Here is a 23202-nt window from a genome sequence, read left to right as displayed (position 1 = left end):
CCCAAGTTCGGTGCTTGACGTTCAAGCTCTGTTTGTCCTGATTGAAAAAATGATTCTGTTTCCATACGTGGAATTTCTGTCACTCTATTTCCATGATTTAGGACTAGCCGAAATGCTCATGTAGTATAGAGTATATGATTAAATATGCCTATTTATCTCAACTCTGGACATGTATGTGCCCCCATACCAACATCAAAGGATACTAGAAAATGTGTAAATGTGGGGAAATCCTAGGGAGACTACCCACAAATTCCTGAGAGATGACCTTTAGATATGATGGCTCTCCTGGATAGAGACTATTGTTGAGCAGTGTTAAAAGAATCACATGCAGTTCTATCAGGTCATCTGAAGAGGTGTTAATTGCCGCATCAGTTATCTGGAGTGGTCATATTCAATTCCAGCATTTGTAACTGCCCAGAGGAACCAAAGCTGCATGTGTCGTTGGTAGCAAGTTAAACTCTCCACATGTGATTCAAATCATGCATACTCCCAGATTCCCACTGGAAGCCTGAACCAAAGCCACCAGAGTTCCCTTAATGTAAATTAGGAAGCTAGCCTACAAGGCTGGCCTACAAGTGAGGCCTCTCCTACCGCTGTGCTCAGGGGTGGTGAGAGCTTGGCCACTGTTGCCAGTACCTCAGGAGAAGCAGCAATGTTACGCCTGACACAGTTCTGGAGACTTTTTAGAGTATTTTCAATGATCCAACCAAGTGCTTGTTGTAACTCTTCTAGGATAGAGATTTCTATAAGAAATCCATCCTCTGGTTGCAGAAAAGTTATTTCCTCTCTTTAATTCATACCAGTCTTCCTCTCATGGGGCCCAAGTATTAAAACTCAGATTCTGAAAAAAAAACAAAAAACAAAAAAAAACAACTCAGATTCTAAGAACAGAGGTCGTTGGGATCCCTGGGTAGCTCAGTGGTTTAGCACCTGGCTTTTGCCTGAAGACCCCAGATCGAATCCCGCATCGGGCTCCCTGCATGGAGCCTGCTTCTCCCTCTGCCTGTGTCTCTGCCTCTCTTTCTCTCTGTGTCTCTCATGAATGAATAAATAAAATCTTAAAAAAAAAAAAAAAAGAACAGAGGTTGTTTCCAGCAAATGGGTCTTGTGTTTACAAAAGAATGTAGTTCTAGTTGTAGCCATGTGTGAGTTTTAGAAATGGACTCAGTAGTAACATGTTAGCCCATTTTAACTGTTGTGAAAGGTTTAGTATATTTATATATATAGATTTTTTTTAACACATTTATTTGTGTTTCCAAAGAAAAGATTGTGCAGATGGGTAAACCATTCTGGTTTTTCACAGACCTGTTCTGGATGTGCTATTTATTATATCGCATCTGCGAGGAGAGTAAATAGTCCATTTGTCTTGTGCACCCCTGTCAGAGGGAGCCCCATAGCCCTCATGCACACAGCCTCAGTGCCTTGGAAGTCCAAATTCCAACAGTGGATTTACTTTTGCAAATGCTAACACCTCTTCCAGGACAAACATTTTGGTCTTATTTTGTCAACTACAGCGCTTTCAGTTATGCTTTAAGTCCCCCAGAATAGATGTGTAGGATCCTGAGGCAGCGCAGCGCTGTGGAGGAAGCACATCTATAAGAGCCGGGCTTGATTCCAGCTGTGTGACCTTGGGCTCACTACTTCATTCTCATCACAAGAGGGAGATGGTCCCTGCTTCCTGGGGTTGTGGTGAGCAGCCAATGAGTATTCCCATCCAGCTGAGAGTGCAGTGTCTGGCACCCTTACCTGTTTTCCCTTCTCTTTCTTTGACTTGGCAATTCCACTTTAAATAATTAAGTTAATGAAGAAGAGATATGCCAAGATTTATGTACAGAGACTTAATGGTAGGAAAATGATTAAATAAACTTTGGAGTAGTCATATATTGGGAGAAAATTTAATACTGAGAAAACAGTCACACTCTAAGATGAAAACAGGAGATTATAAAATATTATGTATCCACAGGGGTCAGGCTTGCAGAGTGTGGCCTGCTGTCTGCCTGAGTGTGTCCACTGCCTTAGGTGCAGAGGAAGAGTGGTGTTGGCATTCTAGGGTGCCACGAGCAACATGGTCTGGGCTCAGCACAGCCCGTCACTGCTGTTTACCAGAAGGCATGACTGTGGAAGAAATGGGGTTTGGTTGTGGCTGGTGGTGGTGGTGGCCTAAGAGGTGGCAGGTGTGTAGAAACCTTTCTTTCCCTTTTTTAAAACTAGGTTTGTGCCTGTCAAGTGCGAGCTACAGGAAGGATGTATGCCTGTAAAAAGCTAGAGAAAAAAAGAATAAAGAAGAGGAAAGGTGAAGCCATGGCTCTTAATGAAAAGAGAATGCTAGAAAAAGTGCATAGCAGATTTGTAGTGAGTATCTTGGTTTAGTCCTCATTGTGGATGGCATGGTGAGGATCTCTTTCCTTGACACACCTGCTGCTGGGCCCACCTGCTGGCTGGAGGTGTGGGCAGTGCTGCCTATGCTGGCAGTGGGGACAGGGGCCGGCACGGGACAGCCTCGTCCTGCTGGCAGCCTCTTCTTCCTTATCCACCTCTTATTAAACACACACCTAAAGCACTGGGGATCCTGCCCACCAGTGCCTGGTCTAATGGGCTCCTCCTCACACCCAGCAGCATGCTTTTACCAGGCCAGTACCCTTCCTTGACAGCCAGTGCTTATCTTGGGGCGTGGAGCTACTGCTTCCTGTGCTTGAAAGCACTGCCCCAAGTCCTCCCATCTCTGAGGCCTTGGTCTGACACCTGGAAAATGTACTGCTGGCCCTTGGTTGGCATACCTCAATTGTATGAAGCTACAAATCCCACCTTCACTGTGTCAGGCAAGGGTTGGACAAGTGGGGCTGGGGTAAACCCCAGGGTCCTGCCAGGCCATGTGCTATGAGGTGCACCATGAGGTGCTGCAGTGTTCATTGCCAAACCTAGCTTCTCTCCACTGCATTAGTATCTCCTGGAGCATCTGTAGCAACAGGAGGGTCTGTGTGAAGGAGGAGAGGGAAAGATAACATAGGAAAGACTTTGCAGTGTTAGATTTACTTCCTCCAAGTTATTTCTGTCTCAGTATTGAGGTTCTCTGCTTTGTGCTAGGGGATGAACTTTGCAAACAGTGGCATTCACAGCCATCTCCTACATTTATCTCAGTGTATGATATCTCTCTCCTCATACACTACAGGAAACCCTTAATAAAATTGGCTCATCTTGGAATTGTTTTAAATTTGTTTGTATAACTACCCCGAAATGCAGAAATCCACAATCTAGCTTTATGAAAGGATCATAAATGGTACCTATGGTTTATACTACTTAAGTGAAATATTTTGGTTCCTATATTCTTGGCCTCTCCCAAGGAACCAAGAAATATTTTCCTTCATCCTTTTTTTTTCTAATTGAAATATATTGACATAACAATATCCTATTAGTTTCAAGTGTACATCATAGGGATTCCATATTTTTATGCATTATGAAATAACCCCCATGAAAAGTCTAGATCATCTATTACAATGCTGTTACTACAATATTATTGACTATATTCCCTATGTTGTACATTACATCTCCTTGACTTATTTGTTTTATAACTAAAAGTTTGTACCTCTTTTTTTTAAGTTTACTTATTTATTTAAGTAATCTCTACTCCTAACATGGGGCTTGAGCTCATGACCCTGAGATTGAGTCACATGCTCTTCCAAATGAGCCAGCCAGGCGCCCCAAAGTTTGTACCTCTTAATCCCTTCCACTTCTTTTCTGACTCCCCAACCCTTCCCTACCCTGATAATCAATAGTTTGTTCTCCACATCTGAGTCTTGTTTCTGTTTTGTATGTTAGTTTTGTTTTTAAGATTCCACATATGTGTAAAACCATGTGGTATTTGTCTGTCTTTCCCTGACTGACTTATTTCACTTGGTATAAGTTTGTCCATGTTGCTGCAAGTGGTGAGATTTCATCCTTTTTATGGCTGTGTAATATTCCATTGTATATATGGACCACATCTTCTATATTCATTCATATATCTATATCTTGGATGTTGTAAATAAGGTGGCAGTGAACATAGGAGGGCAGATATCTCTTTGGATTGGTGTTTTCATTTTCTTCAGATAAATACCTAAAGGTACAATTGCTGGACCATATGATATTTCTATTTTTAATTTTTTGAGGACCCTCCATACTGTCTTCCACAGTGGCCTATCAGTTTGCATTCCCACCTATAGTGCACAAGGGTTCCTCTTCCTACACATCCTCACCAACACTTGCTATTTCTTATCTTTTTGATGCTAGCCATTCTGACAGGTGTGAAGTGATATCTCCTGGTGGTTTTGATTTGCCTTGATCCCGTGACTCATAAGATCATGACTTAAGCCAAAAGTGAGAGTCACATGCTTAACCAACTGAGTCACCCTGGTGCCCCTGGGATTGTTTTCTTAATTTCTATTTCTGATATCATATTATTAGTGTATAGAAGTGCAACCTGTTTGTATGTTAATTTTGTACCTTGTAACTTTGCTGAAATTATTAATTAGTTCTCACAGATCTTTGGTGGAATCTTTAGGGTTTTCTACATATAATATCATGTCATCTTCAAACAGTTTTACTTATTTCTTTCCAATTTAGATGCCTTTTATTTCTTTTTCTTACCTAATTGCTGTGGCTAGGACCTTAAATACTATGTTAAGTATTGAAAATCTTTCAGCTTTTAACCATTGAGGATGTTAGCTATGAGTTTCTCAATATGACCTTTATTATGTTAAGATATGTTCCTTCTGTTCCCACGTTATTGAGAGTTTTTAATCATAGATAGATATTGAATTTTGTCGTATGTTTTTTCTGCATCTATTGAGATGATCATATTGTTCATTTTGTTAATGTGATGCATCATGTTGATGTATTTGTGGATATTGAACCATCCTTGCATCCCTGGAATAAATTCCACTTGATCGTGGTGTATGATCCTTTTAATATATTGTTAAATTGGATTCAGTAATGTTGTGTTGAGGATTTTTATATATATGTTCATTAGGGATGTTTTCTTATAATTTTCTTTTTTGTAGTGTTTTTATCTGGTTTCAGTATCTGGGGGATTCTGGCTTTGTGAAATGAATTTGGAAGCTTTCTTTCCTCTTCCAATTTTTTGGAAAAGTTTGAGAAGGATGGATACTAATCCTTCTTTAAATGTTTGGTAGAGGGACGCCTGGATGGCTCAGCAGTTGAGCAACTGCCTTCGGCTCAGGGCGTGATTCTGGAGTTCCGGGATTGAGTCCCACATTGGGCTATTTGCATGGAGCCTGTTTCTCCCTCTGCCTAAGTCTCTGCCTCCTTCTTTCTGTGTCTCTCATGAATGAATAAATAAAATCTTTAAAAAAAATGTTTGGTAGAATTCACTTGTGAAGCCATGTGGTCCTGGGTTTTTGTTTCTTTGTTTCTTGTTAAAGATTTAATTAATTAATTTGACAGAGAGAGAGAGAGAGAGAGAACACAAGTTGAGGGAGGGCAGAAGGAGAAGGAGAAGCAGGCTCCACGCTGAGCAGGGAGCCTGACTTGGGGCTTGATCTCCAGATCCTGGGATCATGACCTGAGCCAAAGAGCTTAACCAAGTGAGATACCCAGGTACCCCTAGGCTTTTGTTTCTCAGGAGTTTTAAAATTACTGCTTCAATTTCATTACTTGTAATTGGTCTGTTCATATTTTCCATTTTTGTGTGATTCAGTCTCGAAGGTTTGATTTCTAGTAACTTATTTCTTCTAGGTTGTCCAATATGTTGGTGTGTAATTGTTCATACTGATCTCTTATGATTCTTTGTATTTCTGTGGTGTCACTTGGAACTTCTCTTTAATTTCTGATTTTTAAAAAATTTATATATTTGTTTATTATTGATGAGTCTGGCTAGAAATTTAATGATTTTATTTATTTTTTTCAAGAACCAGGTTTTAGTTTCATTGATCTTTTCTATTGTTTTTTAAATTTCTATTTCATTTATTTCTACTCTGATCCTTATTATTTCCTTCCTTCTACTAACTTTGGGCTTTATTCTTTTTCTAGTTCCTTTAGCTATAAAGGGAGATTATTTTGGGGGGATTTTTCTTGTTTCTTGGGGTAGAAACTGTGTCTCTGAACTTCTCTCTTAGAGCTGCTTTTGCTGCATCCCATAGATTTTGGAAAGTTATATTTTCATTTTATTTATCTCAAGGAAGGTTTTGGTTTACTCTTCGAATTTTCCTTCCTCCTTGATTGTTTTTTTCCCTCTCTGCTTACAGTTGATCAGTGGGTCCTGATCGGTACCTGTATCACACTTATCCTCTCCTCCTTCCCACTGCCCACTCTGGCTGGCCCACAACATGATTATATGTGTGGAAAGTCTAACACTTTCTATGTAGTTTATTGTGCATCTAGCCAAGTTATTAGATACAATACCAGCTACAAATAGTTAGAAAATAAAAAATTTTAATTGAAACCATTTATAGTAGCATCAAGAAACATCATAACCAAAGCAAAAATTTAATGAAAATGTACAAGATTTCTATACTAAGAGTCAAAATACTATTACAAGAAATTAAAGAAGACCAAATAAATGGAGGGATACTATGTTTAAGGGTTAGAAGACTCAATGTATGACGATGTTGGTTCTCCTAAATTGGTATATAGATTAAATGAGTTAAATGTGATCCCAATCAAAATCCCAGCAGAGTGTGTGTGTATGTATAAATTGACCTACAAACCAAGAGAAAAGCAGGCAAAAAACTTGGACAGGTACTTCACACAAGTGATTCCAAATGGATAAATATATGAAAAAGTATAAGAAGTGTCTTCTGTATTTGTATATACAAAGAAATGCACATTAAAGCCACACATTAAAACTGCAATAAGAGACAACTATGCTTCAGCAGCATTCACTGGCAACACAAAATGTTGGAAGAATGCGCAGCAGCAAGACCTCTCTTACACTGTGGAAGGGTGTCTTTAACTTGTATGCTAAATATGGGTGTTCTAGAAATATGGAATATCACTGCTCAAGGATTAGAGCGTAGCTTTGATGAATTATGATCCCACGTGTCTTTGTGAAGTTTTGCTACCTACCCACTTAGCCATAGAAAGTTCTCTCCTCTCAGTACAGAACTGCTGTAAGATCTTTGATAGGTAAACGTCCAAGAAGCACCAGATGCATGGTATGCATTTCCCTGAAGCATGTAGTATTTGAGTGTTCTAATTATAAATATAACATGGATTATTTGAATAACATTAACATATAGAGTAAATCACCAATGAATGAGCAGGTTTGTTTTATGATGCTGTTGTCTTTAGGTTAGTTTGTCCTACACTTATGAAACCAAAGATTCCTTGTGCTTGGTGCTAACCATTATGAATGGAGGGGACTTGAAGTTTCACATCCACAACCTGGGAAACCCTGGCTTTGATGAGCAGAGAGCTATTTTCTATGCTGCTGAGCTATGCTGTGGCTTGGAGGACTTGCAGAAGGAAAGAATTGTGTACAGGTAAGAATAGCATGAACTCCTGGGGCCTGGCAGCCTGCTCATCTTGAGCCTTAGGCTCCCACTGGGCTCCCTCTGGCCACTCAGGAGCCTGGGTAGTGGACTGCTGTGGAGCCCCTTGGTGGCAATTTATAGGGTCTGGGCACTCACACTGTTGGGAATGTGGTCAGTCAGTGGTGGACTTTGGTTTTCTTTTTAGTTTTCTTTGATCTCTAGTAGGCTGGTTTTATTTGTTAAATATAGGCGGAAGCATGAAAAGAGCCCATTTGCAAAATAGTTCTATTTAGGACTGTGGACTCTGTTCCAACAAAATAGTGCAACAATTAAATGTCTCAAATTAATAATACTTATTTTAATATTTTGCATCTTAGAATTCAGTAAAGAAAATTACATTTAATTTAATAGAATTGAATTAGTATGATCAAATATTTAATTTTAGGGAAAGCAATCCCTCCACCCATCCTGCAGTTGTGGAGCTCCTGGGCTCTGACACCTTTCTCAACCACTCCATCCCTTCACCTCTTTGCAGACAGTCACCTCCATGCATGGACCATTCCCTACAGGCTTTTCTCACCTTGCTTTTCCCTCTAAATTTCCAAGGGTTCTGTGTATCCCCTGCCTTCATCTTCCCCATCCAGTTCGTCACCAAATCACCCCTGAATGTTTCCCACATCAGCCTTTTGGGCCATTGGCTTAGTTCGTGTCTTCCATAGGTTACCTGGCAGGCAGACACTTGAATGCTCTTGCTGATGCCATTCTTGCTCCAGTTCCTGGCCTGAGAGACCAGTAACAGACCTTCCTGTAGTATGAATCCGATCCTGTCATATTATCCCTAGCTTGGAGCCCTGTGGGGCTAGCTCTCCTGACCTGGTGTGATGCTACTCCCCACTGACTTCTCTATCCCAGGGTCCTGCTGTACCACAAGTAGGGACTCTTTGCCCATTTTGTAATGTGCATGTATTTGCAGCTCCCAGAACTTCTCAAGCATCCTCACATCTTTATACCTTTGCACATGTGGTCCACTTGTCAGATGACTTTCTTCATGGCAGCCCCTCTTCATTCTGAGAAACCGCAGCTCATTGTCCAGAGTTAGCATGGCAGTGTCCGCTTTCCATAAGGCCCCTGCCCCAGATAACATGGGCATAGCTCCCCTTGGGCTTCCTCACAGCACCTGTGTTGTCCCAATGGAGGGCTGGTCATGCTAGCTGTAAGCTTCTCAAAAGGCCTTTATCGGATCCCTATTCTGATGGACTCTTGGCTTTGTCTTACATTTCCCAGAGCCATGTTAATACCTCTCAAAGGCCAGATACCAGGCTTGGCCATGGGGCTGATGCAGCCCATCTTGAGATGCTGAGCAAAGGGTGGATTGGCGCCTTGGGAGCCATTCCTACATAGGCAGGCCATTGTCTGCATGGAGAATACCTTGTCACCATATCACAGGGAGTGACTGGTGGCCCTGAAGCAAGGAACAAGCCTGTAGGAGCTTTGATTTCCTCTTTTACTCTGGAGGGCCTTATAGGTTATTACAGTTAAGTAGAATTAAGCCCCCTCTGCTTGTTTCTGGTGGGAAGATGTGCAGGCACACCTCATTTTATTGCTCTTTCCATTATTGTGCTTCACAAATATCTTTTTTACAAATTGAAGATTAGTGACAACCCTGTATTGAGCAAGTCCTATCAGTGCTATTTTTCCAATAGCATTTGCTCACTTCGTGTCTTTGTCACATTTTGGTAATTACTGCAATGTTTCAAATATTTTCATTATTATACTTGATCTTTTCATTATTATCAGTGATTTTTCATATTACTATTGTACTTGTTTTGGAGCATCATGAGCCACACTCATTGATACTTAATCAATACATGTTGTCATGTTGTGTGTGTTCTGATTATTCCACTGGCCATCTCTTCCCCACTCTCTCCTTCTCGGCCTCCCTAGTCCCTGAGACACAGCAGTATGGAAATTAGGCCAATTAATAACCCTGTAATGGCCTCTAAGTATTCAAGTGAAAGGAAGAGTCATACATGCCTCACTTGAAATCAAAAGCTAGAAATGATTAAGCTTAGTGAGGAGGGGATGTTTAAAGCTGAGATATGCAGAAAGATAGGCCACTTGTGCCAAACGGCCAAGTTGCAAATGCCAAGGAAAAGTTCTTGAAGGAAGTTAAGAGCGCTACTCCTGCTGACACATGAACCATAAGAAAGTAAAATGGCCAATTGTTGATAGGGGGGAAATTTTAGTGGTCTGGATAGAAGATCGAACCAGCCCCAATGCTCCCTTAAGCCAAAGCCTAATCCAGAGCAAGGCCCTGACTCTCTTCAGTTCCACGAAGGCTGAGGGAGGTGAGGAAGCTGCAGAAGAAAAGTCTGAAGCTAGCAGAGGTGGGTTCCTGAGGCTTAAGGAAAGAAGTGCCAGGTGAAGCAGCAAGTGCTGATAGAGAAGCTGCGAATCCCGCAGAAGATCCAGCTAGGATCACTCATGAAGGTGGTTCCAGCACAATAGATTCTCAGTGTAGACACAAAAGCCTTATTTAGGGAGAAGATGCCATCTAGTAGCACTTCCTAGCTAGAAAGGAGTCCTCAGCGCCAGGTTGCAAAGGTTCGAGGGACAGGCGGACTCCCTTGTTAGGGGCTAATGCAGCTGGTGACTTTAAGTTGAAGCCAGTACGCATTTACTATCCTGGAGATTCTTAGGGCCCTTAAGAATTAGGCTCCCTCTCCTCAGCCTGTGCTCTACAAATGGAACAACACAGCCTGGACCACAGCATATGTGTTTACAACATGGTTTACCAAATATCCTAACTCCACTGTTGAAACCTACTGCACAGAAAAAAAGATTCATTTTGAAATATTACTGCTCCCTGACATTGTACCTGGTCACCCAAGAGCTCTGATGATGTACAGGGAGATTAGTGTTTTCACGCCTGCTAACATAATGCCCGTACTGCAGCCCACAGAGCAAGGAGTTGTTTTGACTTTCGAGTCTTATTATTTAAAAGATACATTTCAGGGGTGCCTGGGTGGCTCAGTCAGTTAGGGATCTGCCTTCTCCTCAGGTCATGATCCTGGGGTCCTGGGATCGAGTCCTGCACAGGGCTCCCTGTTCAGCAAGGAGTCTGCTTCTCACTCTCCCTTTGCCCCTCCCCCGGCTTGTGCCCTCTCATCTCTTGCTCACTCTCTCAAATAAATAAAATCTTAAAAAAAAAAAGAGAGAGAGATACATTTCACAAGGTTGTAGATGGTGATTCCTATGCTAGATCTGGGCACAAAGTACATTGAGAATCTTCTGGAAAGATTCACCATTCTAGATGCTGCTAAGAAAATGTTCCTATGGATCAATATCAATACTAACAGGAGTGTGGAAGAAGTGGGTTCCAGTGCTCATGGAGGAAGCCACTGCAGATTTGTTGGGAACAGCAGGAGAACTAGAAGTGGGGCCTGGAGGGGTGACAGAAATGCTGCCATCTCAGGATAACACTTGAATGGATGAGGAAGTACTTCTTATGGAGGAGCCAAGAAGGTGGCTTCTTGAGATGGAGTCTACTCCTGGTGATGAGGCTGTGAAGATTGTTGAGATGACAATAAGGATTGAGAATATTGCATAAACTTTGTTGACAAAGTAGCCGGATTTGAGAGGACTGACTCCAATTTTGAGAGACGTTCCACTGTGGGTAAAATGCTATCAGACAATATCACATGCTACAGAGAAATCATTTGGGAAAGGAAGGGTCAATCAGTGTGGCAAATTTATTCTCTTATTTTAAGAAACTGCCACAGACACCGCAGTCTTCAGCACCCCCACCCTGATTGTTAGCAGCCATCAACATTGAGGTAAGAACCTCCATCAGCAAAAGGATTAAAACTTTTGAAAGCTTAAATGATGGTTAGCAATAAAGCATTTTTTTTTAATTTTTATTTATTTATGATAGTCACACAGAGAGAGAGAGAGAGAGAGAGAGAGAGGCAGAGACACAGGCAGAGGGAGAAGCAGGCTCCATGCACCGGGAGCCCGATGTGGGATTCGATCCTGGGTCTCCAGGATCGCGCCCTGGGCCAAAGGCAGGCGCCAAACCGCTGCGCCACCCAGGGATCCCAATAAAGCATTTTTTAATTAAGGTATTCATTGTTTGTTTGGACATAATGCTATTGAACACTTAATAGGCCACAGTATAGTGTAAACATAACTTTTACATGCACTGGGAAATCAAAAAATTCATTTGGCTCCTTTTATTGTGCTGGTCTGGGACCAAACCCCAGTACCTCTGAGGTACACCTGTATTACTGGATTTATTAGAAGATTTTCATTTCTCCCAACCTTTCACCTTTGGCCTCCATTTGCCCTCAGACAGAGCAAGTGAAAGGCATGGGTTAGCCAGCACTAAGTGTCTACAACACCCACCATAAGGAGGTGCCCACTGTTTGTTGAATGAATGACCAATAACTTTACAGGTCCCCCCACCTAGGAACTTGTAAAGCACCACTTTCACTCTTCAAACTTCTTTCTTGTCAGAGGTTGCCTCTTGACAATCTTTGTCAGACCAGGTGCCAGAAAGATGACCTTCCTTTTTGCAGAGGGATGGTACAAATAAAAATGCTTTACTATTTCAGCAGTCTAAGGTCAGAGAGGAGGAGGCACTCAGTTGGACTTTAAGCTATTCTTAGGGTACCACATGTTAGTCAGAATGAGAGCTTGGGGGCTCCCTCACCCTGGTCTGTGGGGCTGCCTTGAGAGTGCCAAGGCTTCATGTGTGGCCATCTCTTGGAAGCACCAGGATGATGTTGTAGCACAGACAGTTAGACCTCATGGGCAATGGAATTCTTTCTAGCATAAATGATTTAAATTGGGCCCAGACCTGCTCAGAAAAGGCTTTTGGGAGTAGTTGGACTCACATGGCAGCTTGGCTCGACGGCTAAGATCTGAGCAGAGGGAGGAGGGATCATTCTTTCTGGGGAGATGTGTGCTGTGTTCACATTCTGGAGGAAATGGGCAGAGGAGTCCATGCAAACCATTGTGGTCATAAAGAGAGGAGGAAGGAAGGAGCAAACATGTTGGCTTTCTCTTGTCTGCCAGGCCCTAGGCTGTGCCCTTTTGCATCTGTTATTTATTTGGATAAAAGGTTAAAAAGTTGCTAAAATGCCATAGCATCCTAGAGGCCCTTTTATTCCAGATAGGATTTTTCTGGTATATTTTGTCTTTTTTTGTCTACTGTCCTCTGCTGTTTGTTCAGATAAAATGCCTTAAACTACATAACAGCACAACACAAAAGGAGTGCCAGCCTCAGGACAGTCCTGGCACAGTGCTGACAGGGTAGGCAGGCAGGGAGGCAGTGTCTGACTATGTGAGAGGCGTGGGTGTTTGGTATTTGTTTTTGTTTGTTTTTAAAGATTTATTTATTTATTTATGATAGACATAGAGAGAGAGAGGCAAAGACACAGGAGGAGGGAGAAGCAGGCTCCATGCTGGGAGCCCGACGTGAGACTTGACTCCCACTTGACTCCGGGACTCCAGGATTGCGCCCTGGGCCAAAGGCAGGCGCTAAACCGCTGAGCCACCCAGGGATCCCCGTGTTTGGTTTTTGGGTGTAGGAGTTTGCGTCCTACCTTTACATGTGTCTACTTGTAACATGGCTTTGTCTAAATTGTTCAATGAGAAAAAGCAAGTAAAAGAAAGGATACATATAGAGAGGATCTTGATATAGTTTTCAGCATGCAACCATATCTTTACCTAAGAGGTCAACTGTTTAATTAAAACACAGCAATAAATAAAGATATTTGTGTGTGTGTGCATTTTAAGTCCAGCTGCATACTCTCCCAAAGTATTTCATGACGTGCTGCCCGTTCATTTTGCAGAAGTCTAAGGGGACTGTTGCCTTTGGGGTTTTAAATGTCCTTCAAAAATTAACTGAGGAACATCATTTCTATACAATCAGATGAACTAAAATGCTTATATCTAGGGACAGACCCCCACGAGTACCCTAACACTATCTAAATATTAATATGCGGGAATAACCAATTCCTTATTAAATAGCACTCAAGTCTCTGTGTGGTTGATCCTTGTACAGCGTGGAGGTTGGAGCATTGACCCAGTTGAAAATTAGCATGTAACTTTTTGACTCCCCTAAAACTTGCCTACCAATAGTCTACTGTTGACTGGAAGACTTACTAATGATGTAAACAGTTGAGGAACATATATTTTTTGTGTTATATGTATTCCGCATTATATTCCTATAGGAAAGCAAGCTAGAGAATAGGAAATGTTAGTAAGAAAATCATAAGGAAGAGAACGTACATCTACGGCATGAGTAAGGAGACCTAAGCAGTTCAAACCCATGTTGTTCAAGGGCAAGTTATATTTTCTTTTCATGTAAAAACATTTCCCAAGACCAGCCTGAAGCCTCAGGGAAGTCTTGTCCTAGCAGCAGCTGGATGTGGAGAACAGCCTTCTTTGTGTTCTTCAGCCTCTCTGGGGAGGGCGGATTCTGCTTTCTATTGTTTGGGCAGTGTAGTGTCTTTTAAATTACAAGAATTATTTTTGCATAATAACATTCTGTATGCAGGTGAATATGGCAAAAAGCTAGCTTTTTAAAATGTTTTCAATTTTGCCACTATGGAAATCAGTAAAGAGATTCCTCAAAAAATTAAAAATAGAACCACGCTATAACCTAGCAATCCCACTTCTGGGTGTATTCTAAATAATATCTGTAGTATGTCAAAGAGATGTTTGCATTTCTGTGTTCACTGCAGCATTATTCATAATAGCCAACATATAGAAACAACCTAAGTGTCCATCAGTGGCTGGATGGATACAGAAAATGTGGTATATACATACACAATGGAATTATTATTTGAGAATGAAGGAAATCCTGCTATTTGTGACAACACAATGGACCTTGAGAGCATCACGCTAAGTAAGCTAAGACGCAGACAAATACTGTGTGGTATCATTAACACGTGGAGTGGTTTTTTTTTTTTTTTAAGTCAAACTCATGGAAAGAGAATAGAAAAGTGGTCACTGAGGGCAGGGGGCCGTGGGGAGTAGGAAGAGGTTGGCAAGACAGCACAAACCTTCAGCCATAAGAAAAATAGACTTTGGATCTAATGTAAAACATTAACATATAAGCTGATAACACCATATTGTATAATTAAAATTTTCTAAGGGACCAAGATTTAAATGTTCTCACACACAAAAAAAATGCGGGGTGGTGGATGTGTCAATTAACTAGTGTGGAGGAATCCTTTCACAATTTTAAGAAAAAAAAAGTTATCAATTTCATTGCACTTTCTAGCAGTTATAGAAACAATAAAAGACCATCTAAGACAGATGATAAATGGGTGAGGGGCTGGAGATGCTCGCATTGACTGTTTCTCAGTGACCTCATGTGTTATGTTCCAGAAAGGTCAGCCTTTACCCTCCCTCCTGACCCTGGGCATGTCATCTTGGGTGCACTCACTGTTGAAGAGGTGCACATACTGGGGAAATGGGGCATCATTTCTCTGTAGATGAACCTTTCTGCACATGACATACAAATAGAACCATCATCTGACCTTTTGCATCTGACTTCTGTCCACTAGCATAATGTTTTTGAGGCTCATCCCTCTTGTCAAAGGCTCATCCCTCTTATCAGTACCTGGTTCTTTTTTATGGTAGAATAATATTCCATTGTATGGATGGGCCACATTTTATTTATCCTTTTTGCCTCGCTCAACTCTTTTTTTTTCTCACTCAACTCTTTGGATCGGTTCCACTTTTTGGCTATTACGGATCACACTGCTATGGACATTTGTGTACAAAGCTTTGTTTGGACATAGATTTTTAGTTCTCTTGGGTAGATACCAACAAGTGGAATTTCTCGATCTCATGGAAAATTTATGTTTACTTTTTTAAAACAATTGCAAACTCTCTTCCAAAGTGGCTGCACCATTTAACATTCCTTCTAGGACTCCAATCACTCACATTGTCCCCAAACTTATTTGTATCTCATTGTTTAATACTAGCACACCCCAGTAGCAGTGAAGTGATATCTCATAGTGGGTTTTTATGTATTTTGTTTTTTCTCTTGGTAAGTTTGATTTGCATTTTCCTGGTGACTGATGCTATTGAGTATCTTTTCATACACTTATTGACCATCCTTATATATTCTTTGGTTAAATGTTTATTTAAATATTGTGCTCATTTTCAATTTAGGTTATTTGATGGCAAACAAATATTATTATTATTATTATTATTATTATTATTATTATATTAGGTGGCAAACATTTTTTATTTTTTTTATTTTTTAATTTATTTTTAAATTTATTTTTATTTATTTATGATAACCACACAGAGAGAGAGAGAGAGAGAGAGAGGCAGAGACACAGGCAGAGGGAGAAGCAGGCTCCATGCAGGGAGTCCGACGTGGGATTCTATCCCGGGTCTCCAGGATCGCGCCCTGGGCCAAAGGCAGGCGCTAAACCACTGAGCCACACAGGGATCCCGCAAACATTTTTTATATTCTGGATACTTGTCCTTTACTAGATGTAAAATTTGCAAATACTTTCTTCCAGTCTGTGGCTAATCTTTTAATGTTCTTAATAGTGTCTTTTGAATTGCAAAACTTTTTAATATTAGTGAGGTCCAATTTATCAGGGTTTTGTTGTTGATTACACTTTTGATGTTTCTCTAAGAAACCATTGTCTAACCCTCATTGTGAGGATTTTGTCCCATATTTTTTTCTAAGAATTTTATGGTTTTAAGTCTTATCTTTAGGTTTATGACCCATTTTGAGTTAAGTTGTTAGTACAGTGTGGGTGGGTGAAGAGACTCCAGCCCAGAATCGTTTGTTGAAAATATTATCATTTCCCCCAGTGAATTGCCTTGGCACTTTTTTCTAAAACTGCTTGACTATGAGAGGGCAGGTTTATTTTTATTTTATTTATTTTTTATTTTTTTGAGAGGGCAGGTTTATTTCTGGACTCTGAATTCTATTCTGTTGGTCTGTATGTCTGTCTTCTGGCAGTGCCATACTGTCTTAATTACTATAACTTTGTGGTAAGCTTTGAACTTGGGAAGTATAGGCCTCTAACTTTGTTCTTTTTTGAGATTATTTTGGCTATTCTGGGTCCTTGGCATTTCCATATGAATGTTAGGATCAGCTTGCCAATTTCTGGGACAAAAGTTGCTGCTTAGGGTTACATTGAATCCATAGTTCAATTTGGGGATTATGGACATTTGAACATTACTGGATCTTCTGACCTGTGAACACAAGTTGTCTTTTCACTCACTTAGATATTCCTAAATTTTTCTCAGGAATATTTTATACTTTTCAGTATGTACATCTTGTACCTTTTTTTTTTGCTGTTAAATGTATTCCTGAATTTATTGGATTTTTAAAAAAGATGTTATTTATTTATTCATGAGATAGGCAGAGACATAGGCAGAGGGAGAAGCAGGCTCCCTGTGGGGAGCCTGATGTGGGACTCAATACCAGGACCCCAGGATCATGACCTGGGCTGAAGACAGATGCTCAACCACTGAGCCACTCAGATGCCCCTGAACTTGTTCTAAATGCTATTTCAAATGCAGTTGTTTCCTTTTTTTTTTTTTTTTTTTTAGAGAGAGGAGGGACAAAGCGAGAAGGAGAGAGAGAATATTAAGCACTGAGTGTGGAGCCCAACACAGGGCTTGATCTCACGACTTTGAGATAATGACCTAAACCAAAATGAAAAGTCAGATACTTAACCAACTGAGCTACCCAGGTGCCCCTGCAATTGTTTTATAATTTCATTTTTGGACTGTTCATTGCTAGTGTGTAGAAATACATTTGATTTCTGTACATTGATCTTGTATCCTTCCTCAACTCTTTTATTAGCTTTAGAAGTTTTGTTGTGAATTTCTTAGGATTTTCTACATATAAAATCATGTCACCTGTGAATAAAGACAGTAGATGCATGTTTGTTCATTTTTTCCCCATCTAGAATCCTGCTGCTTCTGTTGGTACTTCACAAGAGAGAAATTTTGGATAGACATACAAAACCTTGAATTGAAGCGGACTAGAAATGAGTAATTAAAAACCAGCCTGATAAATGCTGTTTACATTTATATACAATGAATACAGAGAAAAGACAATTTGAGAATGATCACAGAGGCCACATCTGTCCCTTCCCTCCTATCAAGTGTCCTCTTGTGTCACTGTCAGAGGCAAAATCTCTAGTTTGTATACTAGAAGGTCAGGCCTATCATTGTAGTTGTTTTGTATTTAAGAATGTGGAGTTTGGGGATCCCTGGGTGGCGCAGCGGTTTGACGCCTGCCTTTGGCCCAGGGCGCGATCCTGGAGACCCGGGATCGAATCCCACGTCAGGCTCCCGGTGCATGGAGCCTGCTTCTTCCTCTGCCTGTGTCTCTGCCTCTCTCTCTCTCTCTGTGACTATCATAAAAAAATAAAAATTAAAAAAAAAAATAAAGCTATCATTTAAAAAAAAAAAAAGAATGTGGAGTTTGCAATTTTTAGCTGATACCAAGTTCAGATATTTAGTGAATAAAAAGATCTACAGTTACTTCTTAAGTTTGATTTTGTTTTACATTTTCGTTTTGTGTAGATTCTTTAGGTCACAAGGCCAGTTCTCAGAATGAGAACTGCTTACCTTAATCATTAAATCACTTTTGCTTTGTCTTGATTTGTGATCCAGAATCTTCTCAAAACATTTCTCTGCAGTTACAGCTTTATTGTATACTCTTTTACCAACAAATGTACTGTTCTGTGCTGGCCTCAGCCCATCAATGACCAGTTCTGTGGCTGGACCAGCCCTTGAGATTCTTATTATAACTGCAAGATGCCTCAGTAATAGCCATCAAGAATCTTTGAAAGAGGAAAAGGTTATTACTTATAAGTCCTGGCAATTCCATGCAATACCAGGGACCACACAGAAAGGTCTGCAGGGGTGGGGGAGAGGGAACATGTGAGCATGTGAGTCTGAGTTCCTGCATTTATTGGGGTCAAGGTTGGGTGCCTAGACTCCCACAGTCTCACTCTTTATCAGTGAATTTAAAACATAAGAATGGGAATTTAAAGCACTGGAAGAAGAAGAAAAAAATTAAAGCACTGGAAAGAGAAAAAACAAGCCACCCAAATGGTCTGTTATTTAAATAAACCAAGGTCTCTAAAACAGAGGAGCCTAGGGTGGGGGTGGGGCTGGGTCTTTCTCCAGCCAGGTGTCTGCAGTGTTTCTACTGAAAGAGGCATCTTTGAAGTGGACACTCAGCCAGCAGAGCTTGAGTCAGACACTGGCTTTACAGAAAAGAGACCACATGTCAGGGCTCACACTACAGGGATTGTGAAATCCAGGCTGATTGTGGTTTGTTAAATTCTGGAAGATAAGGTACTTGTCCTGAAAATAGTGCTACATGGACTCTCACTGTTCAGGCTGGGAGTTATCTGGAATTATATTTGATCATCGTGGTGTCTTTCAGCAGTTCTGAGTGGATCTGGACACCCTGCACTACACTCACGTGCGTCAGAGGTCAGCCATGAAAGAGGGACACTATGCAGTGAGCTGGGTTTGCATGCTTTAAAGTGATTAGGCCATCCTCTGGGAAGAGCTTTCGTTTTCTTAAGATATAAAATTATTTAAAAGAGAAGCTCCTTGCCTCTTCCTCTCTCAGAGGAGGAAGGATGTAATCTGTTGTTTCAGGAGTAGAAGTGTTCAGGGTAATGCATTATGGTTCTGGTTTTCTGCAAATAGTGTGTTCCTGGAGACCATTGAGGTCCAGTTGTCAAATGTTCACAACTGTTAACTTTAAAACTGCCCATTATTTTCCCAGAAAAAATAGGCTTATTCTGTAATAGCAGAGAATTGCAATCTGGGACAAGCAAAGTGAAACCACAGGTGAGTCTGTAGAACAAAGGAGGGGAGGCTCTTTTACCGAGGTAGGGAGGTTGGGAGGGCTGCTGTAAACACAAAGTCTATTGGGGGTAAACTGGGAGCAGGAAGTGTAGCAACTGGGCTGTGGCAGTGTCTCATTGGCTGGGCTGTACCTGTCTCTCGTTGGCTGGACTGTTGCTGGGGGAGGAGGAAACCTTCCTTCCTCCTGTTGGGATGGTAAAGTGGGAGCTAAGGTAACATCCAGGTGCTGGTGCATCTCCTGTTGGGTCTGCAGATGACGGGGAGTGGTAGGGCCTGGAGCTCCCCCTGCCTGCCTGCAGACTCTATTGTAAACAAAGTTTCCTTTTATTAATTTTCACAACACTAAAAGTAGTTGTTCAATCAGGATGATTTCTAGGGTTTAATTTTATAATGATGAACAAACTAAACTTAGGGTACGTGCCATTTTACTTTGTTTCCATGTATCTCTGTATTTAAAGAAAACCACTCACTATGATATGAATAACAAAAATTGTTGCTGGATATAGTCAAAATATATACTAACAGCATTTCTTTGTAGAGCACACGGCATTTTCAGAGCACTCTGGCACACATTATCATGGTATCCTGCCGACAGTCTTCTGAAGGATTATGTCTATTTACAGATGAGAGATGGCTCTTGTCACCTTCCTGGTGGGTGATGGGTACCAGTGCAGATGTTGTGCTCTGTGCTTTGTACTTCAGTCTTTCCTGTAGCAGGAGGGAAAACCTGAGTCTTAACGTGGTACTTTTACTGTTTTGTTACATTTCTCTAGAAAGTTGACTCTTCCTTAATTAAACAGGATGAAATTTCCACCTGTTTAGAATGCTATAGTTGGAAATTATTAAGGGAAATAGATGTTTAGCTATATATTGGATCTCTATGTGGGTTGACAAGTAGATGATATGATCCACTGTGAGGAGAAGGCAGTTGGTGTACAGACTCCTGGTGGGAAGGAAACATTTCAGACCTATACTTTTTCAGTAGTGAATTGGCCGATACAGGCCATTAGGCAGTACAGATTATTACTATCACATTAGAGTTTTCAGTAGCAGGAAGGACCATTCAGTCATTCCAGAAATATACATCAAGTCCCAGATGTATACACACTTCTCAGTTGCGTGCTAGATGCACACTCTGGGGAGCAAATTGGATTTTGAAGTCCTTGTCCTCAGGAAACTTACAACGTAGAGGCTAGAAAGGTAGCATGCAAAGAAAATGGAGATATGCTTACCATTTACAGTAAGTACTCAAAGGATAATCTCGTTTCTATTGTTTTCGAAACATGGAAGCTAATTTAAAGTAAAAATGATTTTAAAAAAGAATGGCAGATTTTAAAAAACATTTTATTTATTCATGAGAGACGCACAGAGAGAGACACGGCAGAGGGAGAAGCAGGCTTCATGCAGTCAGATGAGGGACTCGATTCCAGAATCATGCCCTAAGCCTAAGGCAGACGCTCAACAACTGAGCCACCCAGGCATCCCAAGAATGGCAGATCTTAATGTTTAAAAGAACTATTCATCCATATATGACCTACATTATTCCAGATTGAAAATTTCTGCCTCACAGTATCTGTCTCTAAAAACAATAGTAAAAAAATAAAAAATAAAAACAATAGTAACAGGCTCATTCCCTGGAGACTCTTAGGCAAGTCAGCTTCTCTGAAGGGGGAGTGCATGGTGGGAGGCAGGCGACAGGGACAGACCTTAGAATCATGCCCTGAGACTAGTGAGTAATATTATCTTGAAGACTGTTTAGGAGAACATTAGGGAGGGAGCCAAAGTTATTTTTACCCTGGTTCCCTTACTCTGCCCTTCCCTGATCAAGAACATTGTTCTTGATGCCTTCTGATCAGATTGGAGCTGTTTTCCAAGACTGTGGTCTTTTTTTTTTTTTTTAAGATTTTATTTATTTATTCATGGGAGACTCAGAGAGAGAGGGCAGAGGCAGAGGGAGAAGCAGGCTTCCTGCAGGGAGCCCGATGTAGGACTTGATCCCAGGACTCCGGGATCAAGACCTGAGCTGAAGGCAGATGCTCAACCACTGAGCCACCCAGGTGCCCCCCGTCCAAGACTGTGGTCTATATAGACTGTACTGAAGTTCCAGTTATGCAGGGGTTTAGGAAACCCACACCTGTGGCCGGGCCAGCCTTCGTCATTCTCTTCACCTGATTCCCAAAGCATATCCAGCCGGTTGTTCACATACAGCCTTACTCCCCAGGAGAGGCTGGCTAACTGACAGGAACCAGTGGGAAGTAAGGTGATAGTGGGAGACAGAGGGTCACCAGGAGAAAGCAGGGTAGTGGGATGCAGATATGGCCTGGGACAAGGGAGGAGAGTCATGCAGATGAGCCATGGACCAGGCAATGGTTCAAGCCTTGGTCTCCTGGAAATCAACTTCTCATGATAATTCATGCCTCAGTAACTGGCTGGGAAAATGGGATTCAGATGGCAAGTACTTTTTTTAACAAAAAGAATGGACATGAAACCGGCAAAATGTGTTTCTGGTGTACTAGAGCATGGAGGTATGAGATCACTTCTAATGACCTGAGAGCACAACAAACGATATACAAGTTATACCCGAGTCAGCAGGCTGGGGGTGGAAGGTTGTACAAATGTAAGAAGACAGTCTCACTTCTTTTAATCTCAGCTTTGGCTGGACCCTCCTATACAGGATGTTGACCTAAATTTGTATTCCTGGCTTAAGATTATAATTAGATCATCACTTTGCAATCCAAAAGGAACTGAAAAGATCACTAGGAAACCCCTTCACTTGACAGTTGAGGAAGCCACATCCTGGAGGCTGAGTGGCTGACATTGGTGAGGCATTGTTCAGCATCCTCCACACAGTGCCCTGTGCCCAAACTTGGAGATATGTGAAGATAGCTGTTAAGTTGATTAAAAGCCTAGAGAAAACAGGGACGCCTGAGTGGCTCAGTGGTTAAGCATCTGCTTTGGGCTCAGGGAATGATCCCAGGGTCCTGGGATTGAGTCCCACACCGGGGAGCCTACTTCTCCCTCTGCCTATGTCTCTGCCTCTCTCTGTGTGTCTCTCATGAATATATAAATGAAATCTTTTAAAAAAGAAAAAAAGCCTGGAAAAATCATTTTTGAAGGAAGGTACAAGAAATGACAATACCCTGAGGCCTAATGCTGTGGCACTTGATACTTGTACGCATCCAGCGCCCAGCGTGCGGGGTGGGGCAAGTGAGGGTCGCTTTGCACTTTGTTCCAGCTTGTCATTTAGCTTCTGTGTGGCCCACTGGACTTTGCTAGCCCCCGTCTACAGCTGCTTCCCAGAGATTTTGTGGCCCTGACAGGAGATGGTGCCTGTGGCATGTGTGGCGGGTATTTGGTGAGTCACTGATGTTATTACTGCACCGCTGTTTCTCCTTTGTGAAACAGATACAACACATAGCTTCTTAGAGCCAGCTGACTGGCAGTGCTAGGTGACAGCTGGGTGGATGGCTGGAGGGCCGGTTTGGGGCAGGGGCTCTCTCACTGGCCTGCAGCTTGCTTTCTGCTCTGCAGCAGCACTGGCCCACACTAGGAGCAGTGGGGTTTAAGATGTCCCAGGAGACATTTAAAGTAATTCAGGGGACAGCTGTTGTGTTGACGCTGAGTACGAACCTACATAAATGAGGAGACTGTGGAGGTTCCCTGTCAAGGAAGGCTACTTTGTTTTTAATAATATTTATAAGGTTTTTTTTTTAAATACAGAAAAGAATAAAGGGGAAATAAAAAATGCTCATCATCCCATCCAGATAGTGCAGGAGCATATGCACAGGCTGGAAAATGCAAACACAGAAGCCACCTGCTCCTCTGCTTCTGTGAGCAGGACTGTGAGCGT

At 41.5% G+C, this 23202-nt stretch overlaps 1 protein-coding gene across 11 annotated transcripts in view; it reads left to right on the top strand.

Annotated features, from left to right (window-relative positions):
* Positions 1 to 23202, top strand: part of GRK4 (G protein-coupled receptor kinase 4) — a 98203-nt gene that overhangs the window by 56518 nt on the left and 18483 nt on the right. For 10 of the 11 annotated variants that reach the window (XM_077875853.1, XM_077875918.1, XM_077875882.1 and 7 more), the window contains 2 exons: positions 2212 to 2352; positions 7285 to 7475. In XM_077875853.1, the coding sequence (XP_077731979.1) occupies positions 2212 to 2352; positions 7285 to 7475 (332 nt within the window). The remainder of the gene's footprint in view (positions 1 to 2211; positions 2353 to 7284; positions 7476 to 23202) is intronic. The other variant, XM_077875891.1, reaches the window with a different exon arrangement.

Source organism: Canis aureus, chromosome 2 (genome assembly GCF_053574225.1).
Source record: "Canis aureus isolate CA01 chromosome 2, VMU_Caureus_v.1.0, whole genome shotgun sequence".
Lineage (NCBI taxonomy): Eukaryota > Metazoa > Chordata > Mammalia > Carnivora > Canidae > Canis > Canis aureus.
This window is presented reverse-complemented; position numbering and strand designations above follow the sequence as displayed.